Genomic DNA, 25,182 nt, shown 5'->3' with positions numbered 1-25,182 from the left:
ATCATTCTTAAATTGTTCCAAACTTTTGTTGCTCGTGGTCCAGATGACAAAGGATGTCATAAATGCATCGCCAACAAATGAGCAGCTTGTTGGTGGGCTCCTTAACTATGACTTGTTCAGGCTTCTCAAAAATAAATTGACATAAAATGGAGCCATGCAGATGCCCAGGAGCAAACTTAACTAAGTCATCCTTAAAGAGCCCACCAACAAGCTGCTAATATGGTGGTGATACATTGGTGACATCTTTGTATTGGTGAACAGAATCGGTAGCAAACGAATGCTAGAACTTACTTAAGGAGTTATTTTCAACTAAGTTACACTCAGAGTAGGCCCAATGAAAACAATGCACTTGTTAGTCATGTCCATGAATTCTAATGAGCCTCCTCTAAATCTACTGCACAGAACCAAAGAAAAAGATTAACTCTGTCCCGCCATCAAAGTTACATGCAACAACACCACTGAAAATTAATATAGCCCTTTCCTGGATGATAGTCTTGTCATCAAGCAAAACAAAGTAACCACAAACAATTCATGCAAACTACTGCCCTTCCATTTGCACAAACAAAGTATGTCAAAACAGTGTTCAGATTCCTATATCCTGCCCAACATTTACTTTTAGATGTTTTACATGTAGCACTTTTCTGTTTTTAAAAAACATTTTTTTATTAAAGATTTCTTGGTTTACAAAAGTATGTGCAATGTCTCTTCTTTCTACAGATCAGTTTCATTTGTTGAGACATTAGTGTTACATTAGGAAGAATAGGGGGGAAGAGGTGGAGGGAGCCATGGTGAGTGGGGTGGAGTTGGATGGCGATGTTTCTATTTTACTTAATGTATGTTTGGGATTTTGTGTCAGCATCGTTTGTGCAGGTTCTCTTTGCTGTTCGCTTGTTTTCCTTTGGTGGTGAGGCAGGTTGGAGTTGGCCTAGGGTGTGGTTGTTTGTTTGTGATTGGCTGTGGTGAACTTTGTGTGTGAGTGGGGTGGGTGGGTGTTTTTGGATCAGGTTAGCCATATTGATTTGTATGCTGTTGGTGGATTCTTGTTGCTGTCTTGTTGGGCTGTGTATGTAATAAAGGGGAGCCATTTTTCTCTGTTAAACAAACTGGATTTATCTGCTTAAAGCCAGACGAGTTATGATTAATCATCACCTACTAGTAAAAAGTAATTGGCAAGGTATCTTCAGGAAATTCTCTGAATAAATGGCTCTGTCTTGATTTTTGCAGATGTTGTCATTTTAGCCAAAAAGTCTCTTGAGTTCTCAGGAACATATAGAATACTCTCTGGATGGAAATCCTGTTAATTATCAACATGGAAATATTAATTACCCAGCCTCTTCAGTTTTACAATTTTGTTTCAAGTTGCAAGACAACTTAGTGTTTTATGATATAAGAAACTAAAGTGGCTTAGATTTCATAATAATCCTGAGTAACAACTTGGACTGGGATGTGAAAATTGATTTGAGCTATTGCTGTGCAATACAATAATAGTGTTCTCTGGTAGCAAAAATTCGGGGGGGGGGGAAGGGTGCTATATTTGAATTACCTACTCAATGGGAATTTTTGGAATGCATCTCTTAGCACTCAATGCACTTCAAACTACCTTTAATATCGTGGAAGAAAGCAATTTCAAGAGGCCATTACCCCAAATATTATTGCTTTTTGGTCTGTCCCCCCCAAATGGGGACAGCTATTCACCTTGGTTTGTAAGTCATCATAGTTCTACTCAGAGTAAATCCATGCCCATTAATTCCAATGCCTCTACCCCTGAGTATGATTCACAACCCTTTGTGTTAAAAGGAAAACGCAGACCACTTGTTAAACTGAATTGGCTGAAATAAATAATCCAGGATAGAAAGAAGCCTGTAGGAGTCCACAAAATTGCCATGTATGCTGGTAAGCGGATGGTCTTTTCCCTCCCGACAGCAGCCTCACACAACTCATGGGATGCTATTACAGAGCCCTCAAATTTTTATAACCAAACTTGCTTCAAAATAGGGGTGGAGAACATTTTTCACCCAAGGGCCTCATTTCCCTCTGGGCAACCTTCTCGAGACCATGTGCCAGTGGTGGGCAGGTCCAGAGGCAAAAGTATAATATAGTTTTGTGTAATACAATTCCACACACACGGACTGCCCTGTCCACTATCTAGACAAGCAAGAGGCATGTTCAGAGTTCAAGGACATATTCCAGCCGGACAAAAACACTTGAGGTGTGAAGCAGGGCTAATGAGGGATGTGGCCTGGGGCCAAATAGAGAGGTCTGGGGGCCACATTCAGCACCCAGGCCTGAGGTTCCACACCTCTGCTTTAAAAGATAACAAGTCCCCATCCTGCCAGATGGAATTCAAAGGCTTGCAAAGAGACATATTTATGGGAAGGCAAACTGGAGTAGCTCAGCAAATCTGAGGCAGTAGCAATGAACATGCCCAGACACTGTGAAGACTGGGAACATTTTGGAAGCTGAGTTCCAGCCAGCTCCCTCTTTCACTTTCCGTTGCTGAGTTCAACTGCTACCCCTTTGGCTCATGCACACAGGCAAATCCAGGAAAATCCAGCCTGTGGTGCTTACTGACAACAAGCTTAGACACTTCTGCTCAGAAGTAAATCCCACCGAGTGCAAAACAACAACAACAACAAAACAAAACTTTCCCCCAGGTAGATGGATCTACTGGGTGTTCAGGAGAAGATGGGTGAGTTATTGGGGCTGCCCTACCACTTAAAATATCCCCTTAAAGCAAGTTCCCCTAAAGTCAACCTCAGTCCTGCAGTTGCAAGGAGGCAGCCTGACAAAGTAAGGCAAATCTTCCTTGCCCCACTCCCTCAGGCTTTTCCCTCACCTGTCCTGACAGAGAGAAAAAAGGACAGGAGATAATATTCTCCCCAGCTTAAGCACTGTCTTAAACACCTCCGAGTGTGCATATACAACAACAACAACAATCTTTATTACGGTCCAGAGACCCAACAAAACATTACAAATCAATACAGAGTTCATACAGCCTACCTCCAGGTGCATATGCGGATGTTAGTGACTCAAAGGATTGCATATTCCTATGCTGTAGCAAGCTGGCCCAACAAAATACTTAACTGCCTCAGTTGTATCTCTTATTCTGATATTAAAATAGTGAAATATATGCTTATACCAACTAAACACTACATGCATTTTCAGGTACATATTTACAGAAATACACACAGGATGATGTCCAACAAAGCCATACTCAGATTCATGAGTATCAATGGACCTACTCTAAGGTATTTTAAGTTATGTGGAATATGAAACATCCACAAATAGGTCATTTCCCACCTGCATTGCTGCAGCATGTTACATAGAACTGGGTGGGAAACCATTTTCTGCCTGAAGGATGCATGCCTTTGTGGCCACATCCCAATGCAGGGCATAGCCAGAAGCAAACATAGGTGTGGCAGGAGACAAAAAGTAGTTAGAATAATGGATGTTATTCTTACCTGTGTATAATAGACTAAATCCCAGATTTGTCTGCCAGGCCCCACCCTTGCTTTTTAATTCTTGAAAGCTCTAGCTAGCAAAGGAATTCTGTAGCCCATCTATCAACGTTGGCTCTTCTATTTTCCAAATGCCTTCCAAGCCCAGTTCACTTTGCTGCACGTGGCAGGACAGAATTTCAAACAAATACATGCTCTCCCAAGCCCACATTCCCAGCATGTTCACACTCCTGTCTCAGCTACGTCTATGCTGGCTTGGTCATGCCCACAGAATGGAAGATGGCCGGGTTCCCAAGAACATGCTCTACAGTGAGCTGGCGTCAGGTACAAGGCCTGCTGGCAGACCAACTCTGTGCTATAAAGAGGTCTGCAAATGTGACATGAAGGCTGGCAACACCAACCTTGCCACGTAGGAATCCCTTGCGGACAACTGCGGTGCCTGGAGACAGACAGGTTGCCTATCCATAGCATGGACCGGAGGCAAAATGACTGCTGGGAGGAGTACAGAGAGAGGAAACGCCATGGTGCCTCTGCAGAAGCACAATTGTACGCCTTCATCTGCCCCAGCTGCAACAAAACTTGTCTCTTCCGCATCGGTCTCTGCAGCCACAGCAGACGCTTCCAACAGCTTGACCTCACCCCCGAAGGTGCACTCTTCCATTGCCCCCCCCCCCCGGATGCCAAATGTTATTTTCTTTAAAAGTGTAAATGGCTCTGCTTATTTTGCATTTTACTGTATGTACGTCCAAATCCTCCTCCAGAACTGAAAGTGAGAGCCACTCCTTTATGAGGGTAAGATCACCTAAGGCCCACTGGGCTACTTCTCTTCTTTTTGGGGTGTGGAGGTGGGTAGAGAGGGGTTACACAACCACAAATGATTGTACAAAGCAGCAGCAGCAGCAGCCCAGTGGTCAGGGAAAAGAGTGAAAACATTTTTTCACCTGAAATAGCCAGGAAGTTCTGAAAACCTTTCCTAGCTATTTTCCAACTTATTGTAGTTGTTTTTAATGGGATGCTATTATATCGAATTTGAATCTCTAAAAACTTTGCTATAATTTGCTTTGTATAGGTCTTCATAATGAAAGCTGAAGGTTATTTTGTTTGTTTGTGATTGTAAGTTGTTTTGTATGCTTTCTTTAGTGGAAAAGCAACTACTTTATAGGTATCCTGTTCAGGGTCATCAATCAAGGGCCCAATTAAGATAAAGTGCATTTATGTTCTGTTGAAATAAAAAGGATGTAAGCAAAGTAAAAGTTTCTTTTCTTTGGACTGCTCATCTTAAGTGATGTAAGAAACAGCTATATTTACATGTACCTGTTCAGTTGATGCAATTTATTTTTCTGCTACGTGTGTGCTGTGCAAGATGCTGAAGATCAGCCATGACATCATAATAAAGCACAAAAGTAAAATTCTTCACTAGAATACTATGATGTATTTCCTGTGACTCATCATACATGCCTGCTGTAACATCATTCTTCCTCAGGTCCTCGCAATGAAATAATCCTAAAAGCACAATGCAACCACCCCTGAAAAATAATACCTTCAGTCTGGGAAAGCAAGGCTGAAAGTTCAGAAAAATGCTCTCAACATAGTTACCGGATCTGCATGCATTTGTTTCAGAGGAGAAAGAGAGGAAGATGCGGGCCCGTATTATACAACAGCTAGCCGCAATGGCCCGCTTCTACGCACCATTGTTTGGAGGGCGGAACCTTATCATTACCAATACAGTGAGTAGCGGTTTATTGCTGGGAATTGCAGATCTAGTCCAGCAGTCTTTGGAACGAAGGCAAAATCCCAAACACAAGTGGGATGTTGAACGTGCATCTCACATGTTTATAACGGGATGCACCATGGGACCGCCCCTACATTACTGGTACACCTTGGTAGACAAACTAACCCCGAGAAAAGGACTTGGACACATCAAAGTTGTCATCATCAAGGTAACAATAGATCAGCTTTTTGCTCCATTTTTCGGGTGCTGGTATTTCATGACAATGGGACTACTTCAAGGTCACACTGTGGCAGCCAGCTGGAAGGAATTTAAGGAGAAATTCCCGGAGTATTTCTTAGCAGAGCTCACTGTGTGGCCAGCAGCTCAGATGGTCAATTTCCTATTTCTTGCCCCTCGCTATCGAGTGCTATTTGTGAATGTAGTGACCTTGGGGTGGAACATATATCTTTCATATCTCAAACACAGAAGTTGAGGACTGCAAGGAACTGGAAGCAGAAAAGTGAAGCACAAGTATACTTCTCTGGACTGTGTTGGCTCAAAATACAAACAGATTTGATGCTGCCCCCCCCCCCTTGGAATTTTATTGTTAGTCTGTGCTTTTTTCTTTTTTTAGATAAAAAGGTGTCGGTACTCACTATGAAATTGTTACAGTACAGTGGTGCCCCGCAAGACGAATGCCTCGCAAGACGGAAAACCCGCTAGACGAAAGGGTTTTCCGTTTTGGAGGTGCTTCGCAAAACGAAATTTCCTATGGGCTTGCTTCGCAAAATGAAAATGTCTTGCGAGTTCCTGCGGGTTTTTTTCCCTTCCCCCCCTTTTTTCTAAGCCGCTTATCTGCTAAGACGATAAGCCGCTAAAAGCCGCTAATAGCGCTAATCTGCTAAGCCATCAATGGGCTTGCTTCGCAAGACGGAAAAACCGCTAGACGAAGAGACTCGCGGAACAGATTCTTTTTGTCTTGCGAGGCACCACTGTAAATGCCACACTTTTAACATGTGGGGGGAAAGGCACTGCGTTCCCTGGAGTACCCCCAGAAAAAAAAGCACTGGTTGCAGTCCTTTTCACAAAAGCAAGGTAGAATAATGTTTCCCTATCCTAGTTTCCCCATGTATATTTTTAAAAAATTAAACATAATTCATTTATTTCATAAAAATTATATACTGATTGATTGTAAAAAGAAAACCCTTAAAGATGGTTTACAAACAGAATAAAATGATAAAATCATCAGTAAAACCCATTAGAAACAACTATTCAAAATACTGTACACAAGACTAGGTTAAGAATCCAGTTCTAAACCGAACAAAGGACTCCCTTGTATTCATTCATCTCAAAAAATTACCGTATTTTTCGCACCATAGGGCGCACCGGACCATAGGGCGCACCCAGTTTTTAGGGGGGAAATCAAGGAAAAAAATATTCCCCCCCCCAGCACCAAAGAGCAGCGTACAGACTGCACGCAACCTCTCCCTGCCGGAGAGGTTGTGCGCAGCTATGGAAGAAGGCAAGGCAGCGAGCGGGATGGATCCTTGCCTTCCCCTTTAGCCCTGTGCAGCCTCTCCCTAAAGAATCCATAGCCCCATGCAGCCTCTCCTTGCGGAGAGGTTGCGCGCAGCTGTGGAAGAAGGCAAGGCAGTGAGCGGGATGGATGCCACTCGCTGCTTTGCCTTCCCCTTTAGCCCCCTGCAGCCTCTCCAGGGAGGGAGAGGCTGCGTGCGGATAAAGAATCCATAGCCCCGTGCAGCCTCTCCTTGCGGAGGGGTTGCGCGCAGCTATGGAAGAAGGCAAGGCAGCGAGCGGGATGGATCCTGCTCGCTGCTTTGCCTTCCCCTTTAGCCCCCTGCAGCCTCTCCCTCCCAGGAGAGGCTGCGTGGGGCTAAAGAATCCATAGCCCCATGCAGCCTCTCCTTGCGGAGGGGTTGCGCGCAGCTATGGCAGAAAGCAAGGCAGCGAGCAGGATGGATCCCGCTCGCTGTTTTGGCTTCCCCTTTAGCCCCCTGCAGCCTCTCCTTGCCGGGAGATGCTGCGCAGGGCTAAAGACGCCATAGCCCCGTGCAGCTTCTCCCTGCCGGAGGGGTTGCGCGCGGATATGGCAGAAGCCTGCATTCGCTCCATAGGACGCACACACATTTCCCCTCAATTTTTGGAGGGGAAAAACTGCGTCCAATAGAGCGAAAAATACGGTATATGCCTTTTTCCAGCTATTAGCAACTACTCAAAGACATTTACCTTAATTGATCATTTTTAAAATGTACAAGCACAGGAGAGGTTAAAAACCGAGAATGCAAGTGGTTGTATTGAAAGTAGCCCTCAGGAGAACGTTCCATCAGCCCAAGGATTTCTCCTTGTGAGGGAATGTTCTTCCCATCTCCTCTCCCATCACCCCCTAAATCTCTTCTGGAGGTTCTCCCAACCTTCCAGAGCAGATTTGGAGATTGCTTGTGGTGCATGCGAGAGAGGGAAGTCCCCTTGAGCTGGTGCTAATCCTTGTGCTAGTGCAACAATTTGGTTGGAACACCACCCAGTTATTATTTCTGAGTAAACATACAGTGTAAAGGACTTAAATAATTGGGGGGGGGGATTTGCCCCAGGAAATGTATACAATTCAGAATTTTTTCAGCCTAGACTGAGTCATAAGGCAAACATTTCAGATGTAAATGTCCCAGGAAACCGAAACAAAGTGCAATAGAGCTTTGTTCGAGGAAACAGAGGGCTTATCCACATTTACCTTTTGCACCACACTTTCCAGGCACAGGTCCTGCTTTAAAGCTCTGGGTTTGAGCTTTTTGTCGTCCCCCCCATCCCCAGATTTCCCCACAAAAACTCATGCTTTATTGCTCAATTGCAGCAATCGTCAATTTGGGTTTCCCATGGATTGACATTTGCTCTGCTCTGATTGGGTGCCAAAGAGCAGGTTTTTGCAGGGAAAGTTCCAAAAAGAAAAAGGCGCCAGGACATATAGCTTTAAAGTGCAGTCCTTGCGTGGAAAGACAGGAGGAAAAGTAAATGTGGGTAAGCCCTAATTCAGGGGTCAGCAAGGTTTATCTTGCCTGGGCCGGATCGGTCCCACGGAGATCCTTCCATGGGCCGGACCACATGCGTGTGTGAGCACACCTGCTCGCGATTTTCAGCATCTGTGCAGACCCGGTTTTTGGCGCCGCAGAAGCGAGTCCCCACGCCGTGCAGCATGTGAGTGGGCAGCTCGGTTTGGGGCGGCTCGTGGGCCGGTCAAACGACCTCCATGGGCTGCTTCTGGCCCATGGGCCTTAGGTTACTGACCCCTGCCCTAATTAATGTTTGCTCAGTTTATGTAGCTCAGTCTCCTCCTCTGGCTTGGGGACATACTACAAATTATTCTTTCCAGATTTGAACTACTAACACTGCAGTCCAAACCCACTTTTTGCTGGACTGCACAGGGTTGGGTTGGGCAGAAATGTCTCTCTGATCACCCATGCTGACTCCCACCCAGAGAGAGATGCCAGCATCACTCAGCTAGTGTGGAGCTCCCCATTTTGCCTGCCGCATGTGCGGGTGAGAGTACCATTGGCAAGGTCCCCACTATCAACAGCCTATGGAAATCACTGAAATGGGTATTCAAGGGTCAGAGAGGGGCTGAGCCAGGCCAGTATCCACTGAATGCTGAGCTGGCCCTGCTGCCATCACATGACGGCATTGAGCCCAATTGCCAAAGCAAATCCACAGCAATTTGGCTGCCCACTACATTCAGCCCTGGTGGGAGCAGCATGGCAGTCCCATTATGTCTGGCCAGAGCCTGGATTGCACCCTTACTCTTGATTTAGGAATTCTTGGCTGGAAAAATAACAATAGCATCTGAAACATTTGCACCCCTTTCACCCATAAGCACAGGGGCAGGGCTGGTCCGTACCCCTAGGCAGTGTGAGGAAGCAGATTTTGAGGTATAAATGGGGTAATTAAAATGGCCAATAATGTAGTTTATTGTTATGTGCTTGCCACTGGGGAACAGAATTTTGAGTTTCTGACTCAAGCACCAAAACATCTTGGATCATCTCTGCCTCCAGCTGCTTATTTCTTCATGAACAGCCCTGTGTTGGTGAGAGCATCAGAGCTGCTTACATTCTTCTCTTGCCCACTTCCAATCTGTTTCAATTGTGCAACTGCACAGGAGATAGTCCTGGTGGATTGTTCTCACAAGCTAAAGTTGCTGTTGTTGCTTTAATTAAATTTGGGGAGCATTAAAGGAATGGAATAAAGAATAATCGCTTGTCACAATTCAGGAAAGATAATGCATTTCTTTCAAAAACACGAAACCCACAACATGACTCAACAATCAGTAAGAAGGAAGGAACAGAAGGCAGGGAATGAACAGCCTCAAGAACCTCACAGCTGGATCCTCCTACAGCAGGATGATTTCCCCAGCTTCATACTGACATGATTGGTACGCTGGCTGGTTCTCAAATGCCCTCTTGTCCTGAAGGTATGGCCCAGAACTGAATTAGTTCTGGTGAGGGCTTGCAGGTCTCCACAGATCAGAGGTAAAACACACACCTGAAGGATTAAAGAATAGCTTGCTAATAGCTTACAAAACAGATTAATGTGCAGTGATGCATGCCTTTAGCATAGGAGCAAGCAGAACTGCCATGCAGACTAATTTGCTAAACAGAAGTACTGGCTTGGGTTGAAATTACTATACTCTGGTGGACTGATAAGGAATGCAGAAGAGAGAGTGTGGAAAAAAAGACCCTCTGAATGTACCCTCTGCAAGAAATCTGCAGACAGCAACAGCTTCTGTAGTAGTTTGCTGGTGGGCTGCTTGAGTCCACTATAAGGCACTGGTACATAGGGTTGGGGGGACCTGGAACCTGAGACTCTTACTAAAGAGCTTTACTACATAGCAGACTAAAGGTATGGTGTGTGTGTGTGTTGATGTGCACTAGCTGCGAAGATAGCATCACTCAGTGTGGGGCACTAGCATCATGGCTGGTGCTGCTACCACTTAACAGTTGTAAACTCAGCCCCAGGAACAAACCCGCTGTGCCTCAACCTCCCAAGGGCATCCAGTCCCCCCCCCCCGCTTCAGTGGTGCTTTGTTGTCTGTCGCACTATCATATAAGCCACCCATGTCCACATTGACCTCCCCACCTGTTTACTATAGCAGCTGACCTAGGAAATTTGCGCTTGAACACAAATGCAACCAATTGAAAGGCATAATAATATTAGCAGCCGACGTGCCAGCTGTTTTAATATCAGGTGGTGCACGTAGGGGATGATAGCAAGAAGTTGGGAATGTGGTTAAAACGCCCGTTAAAATAAAGCACCCAGCATCATAATCATAAGCTTTTAAGAAGACTCTCGTGCCATTCTGCTATTATAAATGCATGAATGCTGCTGCTCAAACTTATAAGTTCATCTATTGTGATCTGAAAAGGTAACAATTATCTAGTGAGGTATAAAGCAGAAAGGGCGGGGGGCAGGGGGCAGGGAGCGGAGAACCACCTTTCCCATATACACATAACCTCTAAAGGAATTTTCTAATTAGCTACAACAGTTCTGTCAGTAGAGAGGACTTTAAATTCACACAATTATTTAAAAGGGGGGGGAATGATACACTTGCTTAAACAAAGCCTGACACTCAAAACTGAATGTATCATGCTTTTAATTAGAAATTAATATTTCAATTAATTTAGCATCAGCATGCGCAAGGTAAGAGAGAGGCTCATTTGTAGCCTTGTCTGTGTCAGGCATATTCATATTTAATCTATTTTGTTTATTACATCTGCATTCCCGCAGCTGCCTCCAAGAACAGCTAGGAATGGTTGTCCCTCATTTTGTTGAGGAAGGTTAGGCTGAGAGATACTGACCCCAAGAGCTTGCCAGGCAATATCAGTAGCAACTCAGCCAGCCCTTCTTGTCCTGCACCTCTTTTTCCACAGCAGGCACCCAGGAAGTAGAAAGATTGAATAGCAGTACCCCTTGCAAGTTCTTAGGCACCTCTATTTTCTTGTCCTCTTCGCCATCCTCCACAGCTGGTTTCCAAGGGTTAATCAGGTGTAGCTTCTTGGGGCGCTTTCTTCTTCCACCACTTGCACCCCAAGAGTAAGAGAGATATCAATTAGCAGCCCCTCCTCAGCTTCAGCCAGCTTGGTATCTTTTTCTTCGGCCGCTGGCTCTTGGCATGGAGTCACACTTTATTCTCCCTGGAGACTTCTCCCCCACACTTTCAGCTGCTGCTGCAACTGCTGCTCATGGTCATCTCGCATCTGCTCCCATTGTTGCCTTTGGTGCTCATGCATCAGCTTCAACTGCAAAGACGCTGTTATTCCTTCCTCCATTTTTGACTTCTAGGCCTTCTCTCCAGGAAACACAGATCCCACTTCTAACGCCAGTGTTACAAAAGCCCGGCGCTTGTCCCTCTCTCTGCCAAGCCGTGGCAAAGGTGCATGGGATCTCAGGCACACACACGGGGTCTTGTGTCCCTTTTGAGAGTAGAAGACACGGTGGAGACTGTTGTGCTTTAAGAAATAGGGTTTATTCACCTACTTACACCCTCTGTCTGCTTGGAGGGGATTCAGATCTTACAGCATGGCCCAAAGCTTTGCAGGCAGTCTTTCCTTCACCCTCACCAAGATGGATCTTCCCTTTCTTCTTCTCAGAAGCCAGAGCCCTCCCCCAGAGAAGTTACCCTGGCAACCTTCCAAATATCCAGTCTCTGGTCACACCTGGGGCAAGGAGTTGTTGAAGACCTTCAATGGCTATTGTAATGCTAACAGCTCTGCTCTTCCCTCAGCCTGCCCAGGAATCCCCTTGCAGCTTATATTCTCCCTGCATATCACAAAGAACCCCAAATCCTGGCATTTATTCATTTCTAGGATATACCCCAAATCTCTAGCAATATGAATTAAGCCCATGACTCCCCAATCTTAGCATTCCACTTTGGATCAGCCCTTGCACAGATATAAGAAGTCCTTCTGTTCATGGAAGGCAGCCTTATGAAAGGGGCTATCTGTGATCTAGTGCAGTGTTTCCCAACCGGTGTTCCGCGGCACACTAGTGTGCCGCGAGACGTTGCCTGGTGTGCCGTGGGAGGGAGGCGGGCGAGTCGGGCGGCGAGAGGCCTTAGGCGCCCTGCAGAAAGGCGTCCTCTTTGTGGGTGGGTTCTCCCCCCTCCCTTAGCGCATCGTATTTAGTTGGGGATTCTGGAGAGGGGGGCGGGGGCACGCTGGCCCCGAGCGGAACAGACGCGCCGTCGTCCCCACCTCCCTCTCCTCAGTAGCTCCGAGCCGACTGACTGAGGGTGGGACGCGGCCAGCGGCGTCCTCTCTCTCTCTCTCTCCGCCTCCCAGCACTGCTTTTCCCGAGGCGGGCGCGCGCCTAAGGCTGAATGGGAGCAGCCTGGAGGCTTGGCGGCCTCTCAGCGGCTCATGACGGGCGTCCCCGAGGCGGGAGGTGCTGAGCAGGGGCTCTGCGAGAGGGCGCGAGGGATGCGTGGTGGTGCCTGCGCGCGCGTGACTTAAGAGGGCGACCTGCTGCCTCTCCTCTCTCTCCCCTCCCTCCCCTCATGGGCACGGAGTCCCCGGCACAGCTTGGCGCTACTACAGCTACAGCTGCTGCTGCTCCTGCTTGGATGAAGGCGGCTGCTTCTTCCTAACGCCCAGCCTCTGAGGGACCGCAGTCTCCCGCCCTCTTTTTTTTTTTTTTTGGCGGGATGCTGAGGTAAAGGATCCCCTCGCGCGCGGGCAGGCATCTCTTTGGGCAGGTCGCGTGTGGAGGCTTAAGGTGGGGAGTGTGGAGGGGTTGCCGCTTGCGAGGGGAGGGTTCATATTGTATTGGGCTGCGGTGTGGGCGACACGGCTCTCCAATGGCCAGCCCGCGGAGGAACATTGAGTTGGAGCATTTCGAGGAGAGGGACAAAAGGCGCACTGAATAAAGTATTTTATAATTTTTCATATTTCTGTTTACTTACTATTTCATAATAAAGTAATTATAAAATACTTTCTTTGTGTTTATTTGATTCCTATTAAAGAGAGTTACTTTATATATAGTCAATATAGGCACAGAGTTAATTTTTTAAACATTTTCTAATGGTGGTGTGCCTCGAGATTTTTTTCATGAAACAAGTGTGCCTTTGCCCAAAAAAGGTTGGGAAACACTGATCTAGTGGATAATTCTGCTCAGGAATTTCTGGACTGAACCATCTAAACGATTGCACACCAGCTACTAAGAGAGAGAGAGATAACGTGGAAAACTATAAATCGCCAAGGAAGGAACTTAGGCAGCAATTCAGAACGAGTGAAAGTGATGCACTTGTGCATATGTTGCTCTTAGCTGGATTGTGGCCTAAGTGTGCAAATCAACAAAACATTTACTTCAGAATAATTTTGCTAAATTTAGTGGGACTACCCAGAAATGGAATGGTTATGGCTCTGCCTTCTTACAGTAACTAATAACAGTTCAGAACACTAGCCAAAAAATTCAGACTTGAGCAAAACGTGGAATAAAAAAAGGCTCACAAGTACACATGGTCTTTCAAAAGCATGGTTCCTTACCTATAAATTATAATATGGGGTACAATCAAAGGTGCAGTCTTAACTATCTCTTTCATCAGAACTGCCAATCTCTCTCCCTGTTCTCAAATCCAGAAAACATGTTGATAGCAGCGTTTTGCATCAGAAAATATGGCAAAGGAAAGAAACACTCTGAGGTTGATTGTAAAGGCAGATCATCATTTTATTTTCCAAAGTGATATAATGGAGGCATCATTGCCCATAGTGTGCCTGCTCACCCTACTGTTCTCTCTGTTCACAGGTTTTACAGAGACTTTTACAGGAAATGTTTCGAATACCTGTTCAATCAGAGATGATAACACACCCCATTTCTCACTACCCCCCAACAACTGACCATCCTTGATCCCCCCATTTTTGCACACACATCCCACAAAGCATTTCCACCACGACTACACAAATGAGATATGGTATACACACCCTTCACCATACTGAGAAAACCTCTTAATCCCTTTTTTATTATTTTGTTCTTTGGTAGATTTACTGTGGGAGGGGACCATGGAAAATTGCTTCCCTTCCCATTCCACTAACAGAGCGATTCATGGGGCAAGGTCCTCGGCTCCACGATAGAACACATGCTTCAGATGCAAAAGATCCCAGGTTCAATACCTGATGCCTCTAGGTAGGGCTGGGAAGACCTCTTGTCTGAAACCCTGGAGAGCTACTGCCAATCACTGCCAACAGTACTGAGCTAGATAGATAATGAAGACTGAGGCATATGGATAATGAATACCGCACTGGGTAGCTTGAATCGGTATAAGGCAGCTCCCTATGTTCTATGAAGATTAAAGCCAAGTGATAACCAATGCAACTAAAAGTGCTGATAGAGAGAGAGATTCCATTGTCCTGGTTAAAATCTGGAATTTAAAGCCAATGAACCTAGAAGTCACAAATACTTGGGCTATTCATAGGCTGCTTGTGGAAATGAAATTATATACAATCTTACGTGCTATCTATGACATCAGTAATGACAACTTATTTATTTATTTATTTGATAAAAAATAACATTCCTCCCAATGAAGCCCTGGGGCAGCAAACAATGCGAGAAAAAAGCCCAGTTAAAGGCAAACTAAGTATCCTCACAACTTATAACCTAAAAATTGCCAGAAACAATATCCTTCAATCACAAAATGCCTGGGTGAACAGGGTTTATTAAAAAAATAATAATGTTTTATTTCAAAAATGTAGAAACAACAACAAAATAGTTACATCTTGTAATTACTGGCAGAAGCTAATGCATTTAACATACCTTTCTTCTTTATGTGTAGGTAAGCATTTATGGAAGATCCACTGCAACTTGGGGATTTTCTGTATAGTTCATCATAATATTACAGTACTTAGTCTCTTTTCCATAATCTGAGGAAAGGCTTTAATAAATGTTGATGTATATGTCCCTGATGTGTATATGATAAAAAAAATCATATCACACTATATAAAAAAAGCAAATGTTTTTGCTTTAGCTTTTTATTTTGACAAAATTTCAATGTTAAAAGTTCTGAAATTGTCCAAATGTTGGTTACTACCCTGAGAGCAGGCATCAGCATAGATACTATTAATTCCTTAGATGCCACTTTCTCATTTTGTTCCTCCCAGACCTAATGCTGGTGTGACATATATAGTCTGAAGGGGAGTATTTTGCCCCTGAAAAGTCCCCAAGCCAGAGGAGGAAACTGATCTGCGTAAACTGAACAAACATGAATTAATCTCCTTGAATGAATCCCTCTTGCATGACATTCATGTTTCCTGGGACATTTGATTCTGAAATATTTGCTCTATGGCTAGGCAAGGCAAAAAAAAAAAAAGTTGTGTGCATTGCTTTGGTGCACTGCTTCAAAGCACTGAGTAGGGAGGGCGCTTTGCAAGGGACAAAGGGCTTTACAAGAGCTCTACTTGGCTCTTTGCAAGCTCCTTCAAGGGTCAGCTGGCTTCAGAGTTGCCTATGGGGAACCTCTTAGCACGGCCAATCCCAGAGTGTTGAAGTCCGTGCCTATCAGCTAAAAGGTGCTGACTTCAAGCTCCACTTTCTGCTGGAATTGGCTGCACAATGGAGATCCCCATGGAAACACTGATCCCAGGTGGTTTGTTCTTAGTGCCAGTTCAGCAAGCCTCTCTTGCCAATGCACAACCAGGAGCACACTAAAGAAGGACCTACTTTTACATTTGGGAGCCCATTTCTTTTATCATATATTGGTATGGTGGTACTGTTCCTGCTGTGACCCACCTTGGATCAGGCTGTGGGTCCCAACCCATAAGCTGAAGACCAACGTGATGTCAGATGCAGCGCAGGTGGGTGTGGTTTGGGGAGGAACGACCTCATAGGCCAAATATTTATTGTAAACAGCTTAGACACTCTATTCCAATCAAGTGGTATATAAATTTTGTTGAATAAAACAAATGCTGGGTTAAGTTAGGCCTGCAGGATGAAGGTTCCCCATACCATCATTAAGAGATCATGGAGAACCAATAGAGTTGCATTCCCCTGTCTCTGATCAAAGTCATTGATCAGGGTGACCAAGGCTGTTTTGGTGCTAAAATTGTGCCTGAAACCAGGCTGAAATGTGACCAGATAACCTGCTTCTTCCAGGTATACCTGCAGGGGTGCCTGCAGGCCACCATAATCTATCTGACCAGATGCATATTCCAGAGCAATATTTTTTCTTTTCTATTGGTGATTATGGACAATCCATGTACCCATCAAAGGCACAGCCAAATATAATCTAGGATCTAAATTAAAATAATAGCCAGTGGAGTCCTATCCTTCTGTGACAGTGCTGTAATTCATAACGAGGTTAGCTATGGTTAAAAAACTTACCTATTACACAGAATGGTTTCCTTGCGAATCTCAGCCTTCCCTGCCATCCACGGTACCGACAACAGCAGCCAGCAGACCAGATGCGCATGATAAACTCCAAACCGAAGACAACAATCATGACAGACTCCTAAAGGGGGGGGGGAATAAGAAATACAGCCAGTGAAGTCAGCAGCACAGAAAACAGAAGCAAATACTTGTTGGTACTGGCTTAATTCAATTTCAAGCAGCTGAAATATAATTGGGTTTTTGTAAAAGCTAAAGGATTGCATTGCATGTGACATCAAAAGCTTTGAAAAAGATAACACAAGACTATAGGGAGAAGATTGAAAAAAACCAACCTCCAACTCCCTACACGTAGAAAAGTAGCTTCTCTGGGAGATGGCAAACCTGGAACATTTCTCTCTTACATGCTTTTGTTTTCTACGGACAGGTAGCACTTGCATGGGATTGTGCAGATTGTACTGTGTTGGACCATCTTTTTCACCTCTACAACTAACAGCAGCTGGAGGTCTGGGAAAGTGGTGCTTGCACTTCCTCTCCCCCTTGCATGTACTTCTTGGTTTGTGAAACCACAATTTGCTGTTTGTGCTTGAATCTCGCTGTCTTGGTTGGGAGGGCTTGCTCAAACCACTAGTTTGCCTTTTCAGATGTCACGACAAACTGTAGTGCAGGCTTCCTCAAACTCGGCCCTCCAAATGTTTTTGAGACTACAATTCCCATCATCCCTGGCCATAGGTCCTGCTAGCTAGGGATCATGGGAGTTGTAGGCCAAAAAAACATCTGGAGGGCAGAGTTTGAGGAAGCCTGCTGTAGTGCGTGTGAAGGGAGGACGGAGTGCACATGCCACATTCCTAGTCCTCCCCTCCATGGGAAACAGTTACGCTCTGGTGCAACCTTTAAATCACTTTAAAATTGTTGACTCCGGGCTCAGCACCAATGCAGCTGCCATTTGATGAAGACTTACTCCAATCAAGCATGTTTCTGAAGCATTCTAAAACCATTTTCATTTGACCATGCTTTTGATGATCCGTGTAGGTAGGATTCTAATACGTGTGTGTGTTTGTGCGCGTGTGCGCACACACACACACACACACACACACACACACACACAGAGTTACTTGCCCCAAGGCCTCACAATAGTCAGGGTCAGAACAAGTATATTCAAAACAGATGTACAGTGACACAACTTCCAACAGAAATCAGCTTCCAGGTTATCAGCATTACACTTGTGTTGGTTTGAAATGATTGAGGGTTCGTGAGCTAGCTTCAGCGGACAAAAGTATTTGAAAAAGCTTATTAAGCAGTTTGTCAAAGAAACAGAGGATAAGATTTATGTTTTATTTGGCAGATGAAAACATTTCCATGTCCAGGATAAAGCTGTTCTGTATCAGATGGCTAATTTGTTATCCTTACAGGATGGGGACTGCTGTAGGACCACATTAGTAAGCAAGCATGAAAAATATATTGAGCACAGGAATTATCGGCAAAGAAAGTGGTGACCCACCTTTTAACACACACCCCCCGCTCAATACATCACTCATGTTTTTACTCTGTAAGAAACCACACTTCCTTAATCAGTCAACTGAAGGCAGCCATCTACTGCTAAACAGGCTACCTTTTGCAAGCACCGCTTATTTGTTGATTAGAGAATAATGATGGCCAGCTAATTTATTAAAACATAGCTATTAGCTGCATAGCATTTTCCCATTTGCTTTAAAGCCTACTTTGTTTAGTGCTTCTACCTTCTGAAGCTTCTGACCAGGCATAGGCAAACTCCGGCCCTCCAGACGTTTGGGACTACAATTCCCATCATCCCTGACCACTGGTTCTGTTAGCTAGGGATGATGGGAATTGTAGTCCCAAATGGCTGGAGGGCCGGAGTTTGCCTATGCCTGCTTCTGACATTGGTTGGCTAAGCTCAGGGATGGAGACCATCCCTTTCTGTAAACTACCTTGAGGTTTCTCTGTACAATCAAGCACTACATAAATTTTACGAAATAAAATAAAAATCAAGCTGGGGAGGGGGACTGAATGCTGCTCAATAGGCCTCTCTATCTGACTCTCATAAATCTCCCCAGGCCACATCTCCTCTCCCCAAACCGCACTCCTTTCTGGCTCTTCCAGTACTTTTGCCTGGTTGGAAAGTTTCATTGAGCAGTGACAATGCCTCTTGTTTGCATAAATGTCTCACATTTGTCCGGCTGGAATGTAGCCTACTCTACAGAGTTAAGACTCACATATGCTGTCCCACCCATTTCGTCTGTCTGGTCCCACCTACATTTGGCACCCCCACAAGGGAATGCAGTCTGCAGGTTGAAAAAGGCTCCCCCCCCCCCTTGTTGGCTAAGCTGGAGCAAATAAGAGTCAAACTCACATTAAAAACTCTCCAGAATTGACGACATTACACTGCATTGGAGACAGGAAACTGGAGCAAGGACAGGTGCAAAGAAATCTCCTAACTGCACAGGAGGGACTGGATGTTATTGGAAAGGGAGAAAAAAGATTGCTGGAGGAAGTTGGGCAAGGCAGGCAACTGGCTAAAAATAGGGGCCTAAGGAAACTATGGCTCGTGGTGAGATAGAACTGAAGAAAGGAGATGTCAAGGAGAAAGCAGAACCAAAGCAGAACCTCTCATGGGGCCCAGGAACAGACTGGGATGTGCACTACTGGCAGGGAAGGAAGTGGGCAAGCAAGGGAGGATTGGGAAATTGGGATTAGGGAGTCCATGAGCTTCAGAGGGACTCAAAAATCACTGAGGCTTTCTGTTGCCTTTAAGCAACTCTGAAGCTGAGTGTGTTCTCAGAGACGAGGTACTGCCTTTGCCTGATCAGTTAGAATAGAAGTTTTGTCTTTGATGTTGTGCTCTGGGGGCCACAATTTAGGCAGGCTACCAAGTTCATTGGACTTTACTACAGTGATACCTCGAGTTAAGAACTTAATTTGTTCCAGAGGTCCGTTCTTAACCTGAAATGGTTCTTAACCTGAGGCGTGCTTTCGCTAATGGGGCCTCCCACTGCCACTGGTATGCGATTTCCATTCTTATTCTGGGGCAAAGTTCTTAACCTGGAGCAACCACTTCCTGGTTAGCGTAGTCTGTAACCCGAAGCATCTGTAACCTGAGGTACCACTGTACCTTGCAATTGCTGTCATTTTAGTGATGAGGTTCATATACTTTACTAAACTGTTTTTAGAAACTCTATAGGTTCCCACTCACGATAGATACAAAATAAGGAAAAGTCATGATCAAGTTCCCAGAAATGCTTTTTAAGAAGCCAAAGTGAACAATGCACATGATCGCTGAGAAGTTTCTTTTTAAAACTTGCGCCCATTAGGCCAGCCTAAGCTATTTATATGGCAGCAGTAACATCACATCTAGATGATTTATTAGATTAAGCAAATATATGGAAAAGCACTAGAAATGGAATCTATCTAGCAGTAAATATTCTCAACAATACCTGACATGTCAAATGATCTTGTCATCTTCAATTGTAGGATCGGAATGAAACAAATATGACTTAAATGGGTAAGTGACACATTCACAGTGCCTACATTGAAGCAAATGGAATATATTCCAGCACACTGGAATCCCAGTAAAATACCCTTTGCTGAAAGAATCACTTCACAGAAGCACAGAATCCTAGAATTAATCCTATAAAGCAAGTTTACATGCTCAATGTGTACTCTCTGATTTGGAGTTTCATAGGTTCTCTGAGATTTTGTGTGTGTGTGTGTGTGTGTGTGTGTGTGTATGAAGATCTCATGTGAGCAAATTTCACCATTCATATAAGTGGAAGAGGCACCTTTTGAAAAGGTAGAATTTTTGCTCTGTCAAAATGAACACGGACCCCCTTGCAGAAAAGGAAAATGCTTTGGAGCTCCTGTGCATGCAAGACAGAGGTAGATTAAGGAGACTGTGCAAACAGCCACATGGGGGAGAATCCTTTTCCATAGAAAAGTATGAGTCAGTTTTAAATTCTACTAATAACACAGCATATATTTTAGAATCCACATCATAAACTACTAGGACATCTCAACCAGGAAAGCTAAAAGTGAAATTAATCCCTTAATGCTCCCTACTGTTTGTTTTTTCTTAGACTAATACCCAAGATATTTGTAAAGAGTAAGAAACAGTGTACTCATATTTCTTTAGTATACTGTTAACATCCAGCCTTTCAGTTTAGGATGTATAATCTGTACTAATATTAGGACATATCATTTGCAGAGCTTGCCACTAAGCAAATGTGTACTGAGCAAAAGTATTGAGGAAATTCTCACTCAAGTCTGATACTGGTTTGTTTTAAGGCAGCCTGGAACTAGAGTTCCCATTTCAGATTCTCTACTACATTACTAGAGGCAAGATTCTTATTTTGCATAAACATACATGTTATTTTTTAAAAGTGAAACCCACACTCCTTTAGCTTTACACCAACCTAGAAAAATAGCAAACACCAAAGCCCCTTACTTAATTGCATCAAAGTATTTACCTTTACCTTTTAAATCCAACTTAAAAGAAAGATTTTATCAAATAACTAAAAGAAATGAAGGCAGAAAATTGGCAGGTGCATGGGAGTTATCTAATGTTTTGCACAGTGTGACATGGCCAGAAATTGTGGTTGGGGTTTTTTTAGCACAGTGAGTTCCTAGGTCTTAGAGACAATTCCATTTCCATGTGGCTAAGGTAGTTGCCCAAAAAAAGCTAGAGGAGACAGAAATGTATGTAGACATTGTGGGATAACCCACCTCATATAACAAACACGCTTAGGTATAATTAATACATGAAGAGGTTAATACAACAGAGTAAGCTGTCCTGCCAGGCTTAGCTATATACTTCCCTCACCTTGGGAGGAACTAGTTGATCAACCTTTGTTCTCTTCCAGTCTACCTGATAAACTCAGCATATGAAGAGGTTAGAGCTGGTTGCTCCAGCTCAACTGCATGGCTCTCATCAGCAACTCTTGAGACCTACAGCAAACCTTTTTGGAACTAAAATATCCACCTGATGAAGTTAAACAATGGATCAACAAAGCCAGAGAGAACTTGATGCAAGACAGATCCAAAAAAGAAAACAGCAGAACACCACTAGTAATTACATACAGCCCTCAAGTTAAAAAAGTTCAACACATCATCAGAGATTTACAACATCTCCTAAACAATGACAGTTCTCTTTCTCAAGTTCTGGGAGGAAGACCTTTCATTGCCTACAGACAGCCACCCAATCTTAAACAACTCCTCACCCACAATAATACAACAACCAAATTTAACATGGAAACCGGTACCAGAGCCTGCAATAAACCCAGATGCCAACTTTGCTGCCACATACACCCAGACAACACCATCACTGGACCCAACAACATCAAGCATACCATCTCAGGCCTATTTAATTGCTCATCTTCTAACACTGTGTATGCCATCAAATGCCAGCAGTGCCCTTCAGCTGTCTATATTGGACAAACAGGCCAAACCTTATGCCAAAGGATAAACAGACATAAATCTGACATCAGGAATCACAAGACAGAGAAACCAGTAGGACACTTCAGTCTCCCAGGACATTCAATACAAGATCTCAAAGTGGCTGTCTTATAACAAAAGAATTTCAGAAATAGACTTGAAAGAGAATTTGCTGAATTACAATTACAACTTATCACTAAACTGAAAACTACGGAGAGACCTGGTCTGAACAGCGATATTGGATTCTTATCCCATTACAAAGGCTAAAACTATTCTTGGTCATCTACATACTGTCCCTTTAAAAATCTCTTGCTTTTTCTTTTTCAACCAATTGTCATTAACGGTCACTAACAGACTTACCAAACCCATTAGCCAATCACCCATTCCCTCCCCCCTCCCCCTCATTATATATAAGGGTCTGATGACTTCTGTTTCAGTGTATCTGAAGAAGTATGCATGCACATGAAAGCTTATACCTAAAACTACTCAGTTGGTCTCTATGGTGCTACATTATAATTTTAAAATTATTTTGGAAGGATTCTTTTAAAGAATTTCTTAGATCATACAACTTTTTTGAAGACTTGATTCTTTTAAGGGAGTTTTAAGGTTTTTGAGAAGAGTCTTTTTAACTATCTTTTTAAAGAATTGTTTTAATTTATTTTGACTACGGCAGACCAACATGGCTACCTACTTGAATCTTGAGTTCCTATACAAGTAATCTAGGAACTTTTACAACTTTGCAACTAAGCTAAATTTTACTGCTTGTGCAACTTTCTGAAGCACATGCACAGTATCTGACTTTTGGAGTTTGTACGTAATCAATTTTTTAATTTACCAAATGTCTGGTCTTTTTAAATTACCAAATGTCTGGTCTTTTCCTATGCTGGGGGAATGGGGGAACACTGGAAATAAACCTTGTAAGGGGGCATTTTGGAACTCACTTGCAGAGGGAATATTTTAAAGGTTGAACAGCCTATATTTTCACACTTTACTGCATATTTTGTGACTTCAAATCTCAGCAAAAAGTTCTTGCTCCAAAGTTGGATATTATGACTATTCCTCATAAGGCTTGGTTTCCAGATCCTTGATAATCTTGGTTGCCCTCCTCTGCACATGTTCCAGCTTGTCAATATTGGTATAAAATTGTGGCACTCAGAACTGGACACAATACTCCAGGTGTGGTCTGACCAAGACAGAATAGGGAGGGACTATTACTTCCCTTGGATACTATATTTCTGTTGATGCAGCCTACAATAGCATTAGCTTTTCTGCAGCTGAATCACACTGTTGATTCATGTTAAATTTGCAGTCGACTAACCTCTCTTGCAAGCCTGAACTCATTCTGTGGTATAGCTCGCCTGATCTTCTCCCTGAAATGGTTAGCAACTCAGGTATACTCTTCCACTGTGATCTCTCCTTTCTTTCATTTGTTATATACACCAATTTTTTTTAAATGCCTTTCATTTTTTATTTCTTTTTGGAATTGTCTGTGTTGTCTAGTATTTGTGCCTTCAATATTTCACCTTTAAGAATCTCCCATCCATCTTGGACTTACTTCTCTTTGAGTATTTCTGACCATGGGATCTCAAACAGTAGTCCTTTAAGCTTTTTGAAATCAAGTGCAGAGTGCATGTCTGACCACATTCACCTTACTCTTGCATCTGAATAACTTCTTCCCAAGGTCCCCGATTACTTCCTCCTTGTCGATCAGTTCCTTCCTCTTGGTGAGGACGAGATCCAAAATACAGTGGTACCTCGGGTTAAGTACTTAATTCGTTCCGCAGGTCCGTACTTAACCTGAAACTGTTCTTAACCTGAAGCACCACTTTAGCTAATGGGGCCTCCTGCTGCTGCCGCGCGCCAAAGTTCTTAACCTGAAACACTATTTCTGGGTTAGCGGAGTCCGTAACCTGAAGCGTATGTAACCTGAGGTAACTCTGTAGATGATCCATTTGTTGTTTCTTCTGCCTTCTGGGAAATGAAGTTTGTCAGCAACGCAATTGAAGAATTTGTTGGACCTTACATTCCTGGCAGAGTGTGAGTTTCAACAGATATTGGACCTAGGTTTTGAACTAAGCTAATTTGTGTAAGATAATTTGTATCGGGAAAAGTTCTGTTTCTACTGGAATATTTTCTGATGCCCTTGAGAGTGATCTAATTTAGCAAGTTTATTTCCTTTTGTATTTAGTAAACAAAGCAAAAAACTTTGAAATCACCAAGCTTGCCATCATTATAGTTGTGTTTGGCACCCACTCATTGTTACTGACGAACATACGAAATTGATATTTTCCCCACCAAAAGTAAAGCACTGCAAAATCTCCCATTTTGGATTTTTTTTCCCCTATGGAAGATTTTCAACCACACATCGCCGAAACAAGGATCCCTTCATGGAAATGGATGGGACTCCCATGTAAGCATCAAGCATAAATGGAACCTTGGTTCTAAGTGATTGTGTTATCTTAAACTTGTGGGGCAAATCTAGCACTATTGTTTCTAATCAGACCATCCTAATTAAAGTAATCATGGAACTGTAGAACTGACATTAACTTATTTAATTAACTTATTTTAATCAGTGCTTGAGTAAGAATAAGAAACGTCAGACCAGCTAGTTCTCGATTATTATATAATTAGGTGTTTTATTTGCTAATTGAGCTTATTCTCATTTTATTATACTTATGCATTTCAGTAACTGCAGCTAGGTAATATGAGGGCTGCAAACTCTAATTGCTTTAATTGGAGGATTTGCACGCAGGAGGTTTAAAACTGTGAATGGTAATTTTAATCAGTATGGGGAAAATTTAATTGGTAGGGTTAAGTGCAGTCCAGGTACCATATTATGTCTGGAATACTAGAACCGTGGTTCCCAACGTTTTTGGTATGGTAACCAACACTTGGTAGAGTGAGTCATTGATTTTTTGTCACATGAATTTTTAGATCTGGGGGTTTTTTTGTTTTTGTTTTGCCTATTTCATAACCATTATGTGAGGCATCCAAGCTAAAACCTATTTAACAGAATAATATTAAGTAGTTGAAATCTTTATAGTACTCACCAAGTTATTCACAGGTTTCTTTTTATGGGAATGCAAGAACACTAATAACCTTATTGCAGGGTATTGCTTCATAAACTATAAAAAATATTCTTAAAACTTAAAGCAGTGTTAAATACAAAAATTATGAATAATGTCAATAGTTTAT

At 43.4% G+C, this 25,182-nt stretch overlaps 2 protein-coding genes across 5 annotated transcripts in view; one reads left to right on the top strand and one right to left on the bottom strand.

Annotated features, from left to right (window-relative positions):
- KCNQ5 (potassium voltage-gated channel subfamily Q member 5) overlaps positions 1 to 25,182 on the bottom strand; it is a 255,585-nt gene that overhangs the window by 44,947 nt on the left and 185,456 nt on the right. For 3 of the 4 annotated variants that reach the window (XM_081857003.1, XM_081857006.1, XM_081857004.1), the window contains exon 3: positions 16,540 to 16,666. In XM_081857003.1, the coding sequence (XP_081713129.1) occupies positions 16,540 to 16,666 (127 nt within the window). Of the gene's footprint in view, positions 1 to 3,859; positions 4,131 to 16,539; positions 16,667 to 25,182 lie in introns of those variants that run through there. The other variant, XM_081857005.1, reaches the window with a different exon arrangement.
- Positions 4,881 to 5,762, top strand: MPV17L2 (MPV17 mitochondrial inner membrane protein like 2). Its single transcript, XM_081857508.1, has one exon. The coding sequence runs from the start codon at positions 5,096 to 5,098 to the stop codon at positions 5,660 to 5,662; it is 567 nt and encodes a 188-aa protein (XP_081713634.1). The 5' UTR covers positions 4,881 to 5,095; the 3' UTR covers positions 5,663 to 5,762.

The sequence above is a fragment of the Podarcis erhardii genome (genome assembly GCF_964252035.2).
Source record: "Podarcis erhardii genome assembly, chromosome: 3".
In the NCBI taxonomy this organism is placed as follows: Eukaryota; Metazoa; Chordata; class Lepidosauria; order Squamata; family Lacertidae; genus Podarcis; species Podarcis erhardii.
This window is presented reverse-complemented; position numbering and strand designations above follow the sequence as displayed.

What these genes read in the sequence shown, in the direction of transcription:
- MPV17L2 (XM_081857508.1), top strand. Translation starts at nt 5,096, where the DNA reads ATGCGGGCCCGTATTATACAACAGCTAGCCGCAATGGCCCGCTTCTAC.